At 44.8% G+C, this 12,346-nt stretch overlaps 1 protein-coding gene across 2 annotated transcripts in view; it reads right to left on the minus strand.

Annotated features, from left to right (window-relative positions):
- SPATS2 (spermatogenesis associated serine rich 2) overlaps nt 1–12,346 on the minus strand; it is a 94,107-nt gene that overhangs the window by 27,192 nt on the left and 54,569 nt on the right. Inside the window, exons 1-4 of one of the 2 annotated variants that reach the window (XM_044286237.1) lie at nt 9,500–9,523; nt 7,005–7,084; nt 6,091–6,199; nt 342–391 (exon numbers count right to left, since the gene is read on the minus strand). In XM_044286237.1, the coding sequence (XP_044142172.1) occupies nt 342–391; nt 6,091–6,199; nt 7,005–7,043 (198 nt within the window). In that variant the 5' untranslated portion in view covers nt 7,044–7,084; nt 9,500–9,523. Of the gene's footprint in view, nt 1–341; nt 392–6,090; nt 6,200–7,004; nt 7,085–9,499; nt 9,524–12,346 lie in introns of those variants that run through there. The other variant, XM_044286235.1, reaches the window with a different exon arrangement.

Consider the following 12,346-nt stretch of genomic DNA (forward strand, 5'->3'; position numbering starts at 1 on the left):
AAAAGGGGTTGTACACCTTAGATAAAACCATTTTTTTTAACATTCCCTATGAGAGGAAACCTGTTAAAATAGTTGAGTTTAACATCTCTTAGCTAGAGTAGAGAGTGCCTTTTACTGTGGAGAACCTGAGCGGTCCATGAGAACTGTGTAATGCTTCATTTCACCCTGTGGTGATGCTAAAGGGGAAACGGACACCTCCTGCCAGGTTCGAGAGTGGTGGAGGTCAAAGCAGTGGGACATCAGCTTATCTTCAGGGGACCATCTAATGAAAAGACATTTTCAAAAGCGTACAACCCCTTTAATGAATGTTTGAGCCATCCAGAAAACCGCATTAGCTTTACCTTCTTTTTGCCCAGAACTGTCCATTCTTTTAGAACTTCCACTGCATTACCTGGGGGTAGAAATGCACACAAATCATATATGGAGCGATGCAAAACAGCCAACTTGTACTTGTATATTGTCTCTGCCAATCTAATCGAATACGGAGATAAACATAATAAAAAAAAAAAAATAAGGCTTTGTCAACATTTGAGTTGGTGGCTTAGTTTTAAATTTTGCCATATCTGACAGTTAAATAATAAAAAATTAAAAAATAGCACTGCATGCGGGGGAACAAAGGATACTGGCGAAACCTGACAGACATTATTATAAGTTGGTGTTTGACGTGTGACGGGTCCAGCACTACGTTTTGGTTTTCATTACAGACAGAGACCATAAAGCAGATGTGACCACAGCCTGAGGAGCATAACCTTTCCTCCTCTACTGTGTGAGCATGGTTGATCTTACAGTCTAGCTCCCTTTTCGTGTCATGGAGAAAGACAGCACAACCTCATCATTGCTATTAGCATTCCAAAAATCAACTTAACCTCTTAAAATAGGATTTTATGGAGATCCAACGAAAAATTCATATCAGGATGTCAAATGCTCCACCATCATCCTGCAAGTCTGTCAGCAGAAGACATAGTAAGGCCTCCTGCACACAACAGTATTTTTTAACGTCCCGCAAAACATGGTTCCGTTGTACTGTGATCCGTGTCAGTTTTTTCTTCCGTGGGTCTTCCATGATTTTTGGAGGATCCACGGACATGAAAAGAAAAAAAAAAAAGAAAAAAAAACACGAGGTCAAGTTTGCCAGTGAAATGATAGGAAAAAACGGACACGGATCACGGACGCGGATGACAATCTTGTGTGCATCCGTGATTTTTCACGGACCCATATTGAATGGGTCCGTGAACCGTTGGCTGTGAAAAAAATAGGACAGGTCATATTTTTTTTCACGGCCAGGAAACACAGATCACGGATACGGCTGCAGTTTCCGATTTTTCCATGGGCCCATTGAAAGTCAATGGGACCGCGGAAAAACACGTTAAACGGGACAACGGCCAAGGGTGCACACAACGGTCGTGTGCAGGAGGCCTAAGGGTTATGAATTCTGTCTTTAGGGCGGCAAACAAAGGATTATTTTTGCTGATAGGCTGACAGGGAAGCCATGGCGAATATAAATCTACCATGACTTTGGCTCCACCACACTATCAGAGAGCCCCCACTTACAAAATAAGTCATTTTGATAATTATTGGAAAGTGGTTGTTTACGCAATCAAGGCAAGAAAAAATAAATAAAAATGAGAAAGTAGGTGAACCTATGAAGGTACGTTATACACTATCAGGGGCATAGCTACCATAGCGGCAGACCATGCGACTGCTATGGGGCCCAGTCTTAGTTGGAATCATCTCATCTTCTACTGGGGGTAAAAAAAAAAATATATTTTAGCAAAGAAAGCAGTGGAATAATGGCCCAAGGGTCATTAAAAAAGGGTTTAGGCAGAAACCCTTCTGTCACTGTTTGGGGGGCCTGGTTTGATCCTTGCTATGGGGCCCCTTACCACTCTATGTACGCCACAGTCAAAATAGGATCATTAACATGAGACCGGTGGGGATTCCACTCTTGGCAACCCCACCGCTTAGCTTTTTGAAGAGCTCATGGTGCTCCATTGAGAAGACTCATCCTAGGCCAGTGACACCATGCTTATTGGTCACATGGTCTATGTGCAGCTCAATCCCATTCAAATGATTGGGCCTGGGTTGCAATACAACTATTCAATGTAAGGCGCTCTTATGCCGTGAGCAACAACCGATTGGCAGGGATGCTGGGAGTTGGATACCCACCAATCTGATATTGATTAGGATGGGTCGCTAGGGTGGCACTCCCGTGAAACTTTCAATGAATGCTCATTTACATGGGCACTGTCTGATTGGGAGGTCAGTTCCCAGAGGCAAGACCCACCACTGAAACCTCATCTCGGGAGGCCTGGAATAAGAAAGAACTCCAAAGTGGAGAAGCCATTGTAAGAGCTCCATCACAACAAAAAACGGAGGTAGAGAAAGCGTATTTGTTTTATTGTGCCTAAACATTTTCCAGGGAAGAGAACAGTCTTTGTAGCATATGGAGATGCAATGCAGAACCCATAGAGATGTATGGGGCCCAACTGTACCTCTGTATGACTCTGGTTTCACATGGAAGCAAAGCTTTTTTTTCCAAGTGGATTCTGTGGCAAAAAAGTGTGGCATGTGCCATATGGATGCTGTATGTAAGGAGGTATTCTCATCCAGAATCACTGCTTGTAGGGGAGAATGTCTGTTATACAGTGCTCTATGAAGGCACCATACTGCGGTACATGGAGAGCCTACGTCTCCAGAGCACAGGACTGCATGGACTCTGTATGCGATACCATGTCATACAACCGGTTTACTGATTAAAGATAAAGTTGTTTTTTTGACAGATTCTGGTCTTTGGAAATTGAGTGGGTGGATGGTGGAAGGGTAAACAAGAAGGGGGACTTTGACTTATGAATTAAAAATCTGAGTAGAATACATTAAATAGACTTTTACTGAAGTAGGTCAGTGGTCGCAAATATAAAACAGACATCTCATTTATGGTAGACCTGGCTCTATGTATGGTACGTGCTCCCTCTGTACATCTGTCAATAATGAGAAGGATTTTCCTACACTGCTCTACTGAGCTGTATGAGGGAACACTGAAATATGGTCACATAAACCAGCTTATGATGGGACTTATCAATGATTAAGCAACGACTGCCATCAATAATTATCCTCGAGGTAAACTTTCAAGGGTAAAAATACAATCTAAATGACTTGTCAAATGGAGGAGGGGGAGGCTTGAAGTGACAACTTATCTAGACATCATTGTAGCTCAGATAAGTGGTCAAATCCTAACATGAAAGAGAATTATATAATCCTTATAGATATGTGCACATGCCCACCTGTAAAAGTATTAAAATTTGTGATCTATTTTTGCTAATTATTAAAAAGGAAACTCTAAAGTTTCACATGGACATAAGTATGCACACCCTTTGCTACAATACGTGACATTTAGTTCTAGGGCCACCCATTTCTCTTGATCATCTTTGAGATGTTTCTATACCTTGATTGGAGTCCACTTGTGATAAATTCAGTTGGTTGGACATGATTTGGAAAGACACAGTGCTATCTATATAAGGTCTCACAGCTGACAATGCATATAATAATTCAATTTATTTATATAGCCCCACCATGTTCTGCAGCGCTTTACAAATTCATAGGGTTCATGTACGAAACAAAACTGGCTAATAGACAACACTAGGAGTCAGAGCCCTTCTCGCAAGAGCTTACAATCTATGAGGAATTGGGGGTGACACATAAGGTAGTTGATTGTGAAGTAGGACTTGAGCCATTATTGAACTGACAGGAGTGGTGCCGGCCAATCTGCTTCGGGTTTGGGACTACTAAAGGATCGAGTTTAGGCCATAGGAATTGGTTGGGGAAATGTTTAGTCTGGAAAAAGTCATTTTAGGTAGCTTGATAAGCCTGTCTGAAAAGATGTGTTTTTAAGGCACGTTTGAAGGTGGAGAAGTTGTGAATTGACCTAGTATTCCAGCGCAGAGTATTCCAGAGAGTGGGTGCAGCTCGAGAAAAGTCTTAAATACAGGAGTGAGAGGTACGAATCATGGAGGATGTTAATCTTAGGTCGCTAACAGAACGGAGAGCACCAGTAGGGTGGTAGATGGAGATGAGGGAGGAGATGTATGGAGGTGCAGCACTGTGGAGAGCTTTGTGGGTGAGGGTGAGAAGTTTGAACTGTATTCTGTGGTTGATGGGCAACCAGTAAAGTTACTGTAACAGACTAGTAGCATCAGTGTAGCGGTTGGATGGATAGATGAGCCTGGCTGCAGCATTTTGGACAGACTGAAGGAGGGAGAGTTTAGTGAGAGGGAGACCGATTAGTAATGCATTGCAATAGTCAAGACGAGAATGAATGAAGGCAACAAGAGTTTTTGCAGTTTCCACTGTAAGAAAAGGGTGGATTCTGACAATATTCTTGAGGTGCAGACAAGAGCATGTAAGTGATTGAATATGGGGAAGGAAGGAAAGATCAGAGTCAAATGTGGCCATGTTGAACAGGAGTTATGATAGTGCTGCAGACTGAAACATCTTTAGTAGTGGGGTGATAGAGTGTTTGAAAGATACTAGAAGAGAGAGGAGAGGTTAAAATTTGTGGTTAGGTGAGTGATGACAGCCGGGTAGAGGGACTGGAGGAGGTGTGATGGGATAGGTTCACTGCTACAGGTTGTGGGTCGAGAAGGAGAGAAGCCTGGAGACTTCTTCCTCTGTTATAGGGTCAAAAGAGGAGAGAGAGCATGGTGAGGTTCTGGAACTTAGAAGGGCTTAGAAGGGAATGAAAAAAGTGTCAAAGGGTCGTTTTGGGTTATTTGAGAGGGAGGAGATGAGAGAGAGGTGAAGTACTTTAGTTTGGCAACGTTGAGAGCCGAATTACATGTTTTGAGAATAAATTTATAATGGAGGAAGTCTGCTGATATTCATGATTTTCTCCATAAGCTTTCTGCACATCTGGAGCAGCGCTGTAGAAAACACGTTTCAGGTGTGTGCCAGGGTTGCCGTGTTCTGTGTCAAGAGGGTCGGATTGATATTGGAGCAACTTCATCTAGGGTGGTTTTGAAGGTCTGGTTGTAATGATTGGCAGCCAAGTCTGGACAGGGGAGGAAAGTGATTGGGGTAAGAGCTAATTGTCGGGTGTTAATAAGTTGCTGGCAGTTAATAGTGTGTAGGTTTCTGTAAGTGTGAAAAGTAGGATTGCCATGAGAAAAGCGAAATGTCTTTATGGTAAATGAAAGAAGATTGTGGTCAGAAAGTGGGAAGGATAAGTTACTAAAGTTGGAGACTGAGCAATGACGGAAGAAGAGCAAAAGCCAAACTATGAGGAGGAGAGAACTGCCTGTAGAGCTCAGAGACAGTGTCGTGTGGAGACTGTTCTGGAGAAAATAAATTTCTCCTGCATTGAAAATTCCAAAAAGCATTTGGGACCAGGAATATTTAAGTTTTTCGTTTTAAAAACATTAGCAAAGATTTGAAACATTCTGTTTCACTTTGTCATTATGGGGTATTGATTGCAGAATGATCGGGAACATTTTGAATTTTTATTTTATTTTAGCACAAGACCACAAAATAAGAAAATGTGAAGACTTTCCAAATGCACTGTATATGATCTTGAGGAGGATTTCTGAGTAAAAAGCAGAGTATATCCTGGCAGGCGAGAGTCCTGATAACCCTGTCCACACAGAATGATTGACAGCTAGCTTTGCCTATATCTGTGCGTGCATACAGCAAGTTGTCAATCATTCTGTTTGGGGAGGGGTAATCGGAACTCACCTTTTCTAGAAGGATTTACACTTTTTTTATTCAGAAATCCTGCTGCAAATCATACACACCTATATAACCTTTCCCTGTATCATGTCCTGCTAAAACCACCCGATTGCTTCACTTTAAGAACAAAATGATCAAGCAAGTTAAACTCCAAATGCACAATGCCTTTGTCCCCTGACATATGTTATCTGGAAAGAGTCGGGAGGCCCTCATATCCATTAGATAGGTGGCTGGTCCCTCCGACGTTAAAGAGGACCGTCCATGGATTTATGTATTACAAATTGGTATGCTTACCACATACTGGCTGATACACAGACCTATAAAATTTGTCAACATATATTATCATTTGTATGTTCATTTGATACAACCTACCTTCCATGAAAGCTTGTACAGTCCTGTCCACACAGTTGTCGAAGTGCTGGAGCACCAAGATGATCTCATTATTACTCTTGTTGGGAACAACAGAACGTACTGCATTAATCTAGGAAAAAAATGTGACATTATTACTCATTTAAGAAACTACTGGATTCTTTAGGAAATCAGTCAGCAGTTTTAACAATAGAGAACAGCACTAGATAGGGGCCAGGGATAGCAGGGCAAACATACTTTTATTATCAGGAGCAGTGTGAATATGATCTTTATTCTGCCAGGTGCAGCACCAGCAAGTGCCAAGGAGGCAGAGCTTTACTGCGATGTGCCCTCTGTAGTAAGCAGTTTCTCAGCAAAGTAGTGAAGAAGAACACTCCCCCCCACATGCACGGTGTCACCTCTATGCTATGCGACTTCTGAAAATTAGCCACACTCTGCAAATTTTGGAAGTCCCATAGAAGTGAATTGGGAGGAAGCTGCACAAGCGCATCTACCTATCCATTCCCTGCAATGGGAATGCCGGAAATAGCCGAGCCAGCGTTATTTCCCATAGTGGTGAAAGGAGGTGGACGTGGATGCACAGATGCTCTCCCTTGACTCCAGGGGGGACTTTGTTCAAGAGACAGGAGTGTGTCCCTGTACCTATCTAAAATTTGTGGCACATCCAAACAATATGCCATAAATGTTAATGGGACAATCCCTTTAATGGTATGAGGCGGAAGTTTAATTTATAGAAAAAAATCAGAGATACTGAGCATGGCAATATTGTGGAAATGACGATATCTGCAGTTACATGACTACACATGCAAGACCCATGGCAAGTAGGGATAGAAAACCGAAGCAGTTTCTGGAAAGTACAACCATGCGCTACCAAAACGCTGATTCCGAAATGCTGATAAGGACTCCAACTTTCTTACCTTTTCTTTCATATTCTCATACGAGCCCCCTTGTGCCATGACCGTATTTGACTGGACGTCGAAGACAAAGCCTATAGGATCTGTCAGGAGAAAGGAAAGAGAATGTAATCTCACAAAATCAAAAAGACCGACTTGTCTAAAGCTAAAAAGTACATGTTAAGGCATAGACTCCAAAATTAAAGAAAATTCGCTTCGGCAGCAAACTTTTCGGGTTAGTTCTTTAACAGTTACAGACGGACAGAGCAGAAGTAGGCAAAAATAAAAGATGAACACATAAGGAATGCAGTAACTAAAGGCAATGAGTCACGATGGTACAGATGAGGTAGACTGTACCCCACAGAAATAACTTGCACTCCAGCAGACAGATTAAAGTAGTCGTCTTGTGTTAGAAAAATTTGGCAACTCCGCCTCAGTAGCAAACAGATCCAGCGGAGGTTCAGATTAACGTCTGCATGCGTGGCTACTCTACAGCACAAACGAGAAAAACTGGAAGAAAAAAAAAAAAAAAAAAACTGCATCCATTAACCACTACATTCCCTTAATCCAAGACATGGAGTTCTTCACATCACAGAAGACTCCCAAATCCCCACCAATTTTAGGATGATCTCATGTAAATCAGCCCCACCGACTTCATTTATCATATGGAGATTTACATGCAGATTACAGATTTTTTACTGTACACGACAGTCCTGCAGCTGGACTCCATCACTGTGCGTAATGTGGTATGGCCACTGCCAAGTTATGCAAGTAATGTAAGAACTATGGACACAGCTGCAAATGTATGTTACATGGATACATCGAAGTCTGGTTAGATGTGGATGTACAGACAGGATATAGCAGGGGACGCAAGAAATTTTTATTTTTTTTTAAATAATAATGTTTTCCAAAAGGAGCCAGGTGGCCAATGATCCTAGGAATTTGCTTCTAGCATCTGCTGTTTAGTCGTTTTCTATGGATTTCTTTGTGTTCCCATTGCCTTGGCATAGAATATTTTTTTTAAATGATCTAACTGGTTCCTGGAGTGGTCCCACAGGCTTCTAGAGTGAAATGTGTCCCAAATATATGTAAAGCTTTCATATACTGCTGTGTAGCTAGGTACGAAGTGGGAACATGGGAGTAGGGCTGAAACGATTCATCGATTTAATCGAGGCAAAAAAAAAAAATCCTTGATGCAGTTTTTTCTGAGTGAAATGAAGCTCTCACTCACTGCACCGTGGCCTCCCGTCAGCACCGCACTGCAGGACCGTGCGCTGGCTGACGCTATGTGTGACGTCATGTCCCCAGTGGATGCTGGGATGAAAGTTAGCAGGGGCAGCAGGAAATGGTGGCACCTGTGATTTGGCATGTATAAAGTTATTGGGGGGGGGGGGGGGTTAATGGAGGCACCTGTTATTTGGCCCATGGAGGGGCTGATCGGGGGGATTAGGGGACATTGTGGATGGCATGGAGGCACTGGGGAAGGGGGACATCATGGCAATCGGGATGGAGGGGCTGATGGCACTGGGAGTGGGGGACATTTTTGTAAAGCAATACTTTATTTTAAGAAGGCTTTTCTTATTAGATTACCGTACTCGTTAAATAATCGTTTACTGCAGCCCTACATGGGAGACTCACCTTTTTGTAAGCATTATGTTTCTGCAGTCACGATTACCAATACTGAGAAGTGACTAACCCCCCCCCCCCCCCTCCCCCAAAAAAAAAAAAAGGATATCCTAAATATATGGGTGCAGATAGAACATGTAATAATGTAAGGAGACAACATTACACTTTGCAGGAAATTTCTAATGGCCCATTTCAACCCACCATCGTATGAGAATTGTAGGCAAACAACTGCTCGGGTGGCCAACGTCAGACTGTGTGCCAAAAATTCCAGGTGGGACTATTTTTCTTGCCCAATGTCAACTGAAGCTGCAAGCATATGGCACAATCGGCTGAATACCAGAGGTGTTTCAAGTCTGTACACTGCCCCAATGTACTAGGTGTGAGAGAGGACAGGGATCTTCTGAAAATGCAGAAAAGTCCATTCCATCACAGAGACTACAGGTAAGTATCACATTTTAGTCTCATAGGTATGAATGTAAACTGGGGAAAAAAGTTGTACAAATCATGCAAAGAAGCTAAGAATTTACGCAGGTATTAAAGGGAGTGAGGAGAGTGTTAGACATCGATTTCTGCAATAGTTTGACTGAATCACGGTTAAAGACTGCCAACATTTACCAGCTGTCCTGTAAACCATACGACACAGCTCAGGAATGTCCCTGCATCTGAGCAGACTCATGTTAAGGATCCGCTAGATTCCCCAGTTTAACAAAAAAAAAAAAAAAAATTCTAAATGGTTTCAGTACAGCTGTGTGCACCTGCGGAGCTCACCAAGTAAAACATCTATATACATAAGGCACCTTCCATCCTAGTCAGACCGACAAGGACCACATAGCCATCAGCAGCATAAGTACAAACACTACTCCACTGCAGTGCATTTGACCGCTATAGCTTACCAGTATGCAGTGGGATGAGCTCAGGCTGCTGGAGTCACACCGCAGGCGCTAGCTATGTGACAAGGTACAGTACAAGCAGAGTTACCTGCTCTGAGCAGTCCTGGAACGTAGCCCAGTTTTACAGGTGGACGCTTTCCAAACCACACCTCTCGCACTGTCAAAAGCTCTTGACGCGGCTGCCGTCACACCGGTCACAGTCAGAAGACAATGAGCACGCAGAGCAAGTACAACTATCCCTGGTCATAAATGCATAGCATGCTTACTGACGTCAATACAGCCGGGAGGGGGTGCGGTATGGCTGATAATACTGTGGACTTGGAAACCGGTTCAAATCCAGCATCTAAAGACACAATCTGGACGGAGCTGAAGAGTACAGTGTATCCCATCTTCCTGGGTCATGGACAAAATGCCACATCTACAGTGCAGACTGACACAGAGGTGGAGCAGGAAGTAAAAGTAGTTTTGCAGGCATTGCTCAGTACCATAAAGGTTGTCACTTGGCACTGGTTAAGATGAATTCACATGCAGCATTTTTCCCCATACATTCGGAACATTTTCAACTGGCATCCTACACCCGCCGTAGCATGTACATGAGCCCAGGGCCGGCCTTTGGGGTGTGCGGCCGCACAGGGCGCCATAGCAACAGGGGCGCCGGGCAGCCGACAGCCCGCCGTGAACTAAGTCTAGAGCAGTCTCTACTCACGATTATTCTGCGACTGCGGGCGGCCGACTAACACAGCGCTCAAAGCGCACGGTCCTGACAATTGAAGGAGTGAGGAGGGGGTGGAGCCCTTGGACGCTCTGAGCTCCGCTCTGCTGCCTGGCTGGCCTGCCTGCCTCTTTAAGAGAGCAGACCAGTGGCTGCTGGAGCATAGCTGCCGCACAGGCACGTCTTCTCTTTTGACGTTGCCACTGAGCTCCGCCCCCAGAGAGAAGACTGAGTGTGCCCGAGCGCCAGCCAGCAGCCACAGCAAGGAAGGCCCACGGGCAGCACTACACAGCAAAAGAACAAGTAGGTATTTGGAGAAATGTGCCATAGGGGGCTGGGGCTGAGAACAGAGACGTGCTGATGCTGCAGTGCCCATCTGGAGGGGAGAAATGTGCCATGGGGCTGGGGGACAGAGATGTGCTGGTGCTGCCCATCTGGAGGGGAGAAATGTGCCATGGTGACTGGGGGGGGGGGGATGTGCTGCTGCCAGCCCACTGGCCCATGGAGTGGGAGAAGTGTGCAATGGGGGAGGGGGGGCTCAGAGGACAGGGGGACAGTGTCCTCAGAGATTTTGGGGGCCATTAAGGGTTTGACTTTAACTCATTGCTGCTGATGTTGAGTGTGCACATAGCCACCAATCATATTCCTCTCCCCCAGCACATCAGTTACCTTTAGGGGGGGGGGGGGGGGGGGGGGGGGTTTGATTGGTGGCTATGTGCACACTCCGCATCATCCAAACCCTAATGCCCCCCAAAATGCCAGGTGTGATGGGGGGGTATTAAAGGCAGGAGTAGCAATGTGTATGCGGGCCCTTGCCCTGCACTCGCTCAGCTGTGTTTGCATACATATTGTGCCCTGTATCCACTGTCCTGTGCCCACTCTGCTAAAGCCTGGCATAGCCCAGCTTTACCAAAGCAGACAGGCAGGAACTGTGATGTGATCATATTTATTGTATGTGTGTGTGTCCGTCCCTGTGTGTGTGTGTGTGTGTGTGTGTGTGTCTCTTCCTGTCTGTCACCATCACCATGCCCACAGTGTTCCTATGTCTTGACGCAGCTGCATCAGGAGGTTCTGTGTGGAGGAAGAAGGAAGAGGAGGCAGCGCCGCCAGCAGGGAGTCCGTGCGATAGACACAGGAAGGCACACTAAGGACGAAGGAAACACTACCACATTATCAGCACTAGTGTTATCTGTGGTTTTACATAGGACTGCAGGTAACACTACCACATTATCAGCACTAGTGTTATCTGTGGTTTTACATTTTTTTTCCTCTTTGTGTGCGTTTATGCGACCAGGTATAAGGAGGGGGGGGGGGGCGCCACAAGGTTAGCCCGCACAGGGCGCCTGAACACCTAAGGGTGGCCCTGCATGAGCCTTGGAGATGGTTATAGGGACTATCACCATGAAATTCACTATTGACCCAAGCACAATGCTTTGTAGGATTAGCTCATCTGGATGTAATGATACCTTTCATTTAGTGACCCGTTGCATCCAATCAGTGCTGGGACACACCCCAACTGGTAACACCCAGCTGGACCTTAAAAGGGGTTTCTCATTTGAGACCATAGTCCGAGAGTTGCAACTCCCAGAGGTGTGACCTGCACCCACATCAAGAACAGGCCCCTGAAAGTGAAGGAGAGCTCACCTCGCTCTCCATTCAATTCTATGGGGAGTTCAGAAAAACAGCTGAGCGGCTAGCTTGGCTTTTTTCAGAAGTCCCATAGAAATGAATGGACAGCGCACCACGCAAGCACGGCCACCGCTGCAATTACTTCTATGGGACTGGCTGAGATAGCTGAGCATGCACTTGGCTTTTTTCGGAACTCCCACAGAAATGTATCCACACATACGTGGCTGCTCTTCACTCGCTTCAGGGGTCCTGTTCTGGAGATAGATGCGGGTCCAAGAGTTGGCATTCTAGCAATATACCACCAATTTCTCAGATGAGACAACTCCTTTAATTGTAGGCTGCTGGCAATTCATTCATAAACTTTTAGCAGGAATAACAGAGGAATGAGAAAAGATGCTCCACAATGGGGAATACAATTAAGGAGAGGCTCATCAAGTTTTTCCAAATCAAACAATTTCCTGCTCGCTGCTCACTATGACAGTCATGTTCTAGCAGAGTCCACAGCTCAG

This window comes from Bufo gargarizans, chromosome 3 (assembly GCF_014858855.1).
Source record: "Bufo gargarizans isolate SCDJY-AF-19 chromosome 3, ASM1485885v1, whole genome shotgun sequence".
Classification (NCBI taxonomy): Eukaryota; Metazoa; Chordata; class Amphibia; order Anura; family Bufonidae; genus Bufo; species Bufo gargarizans.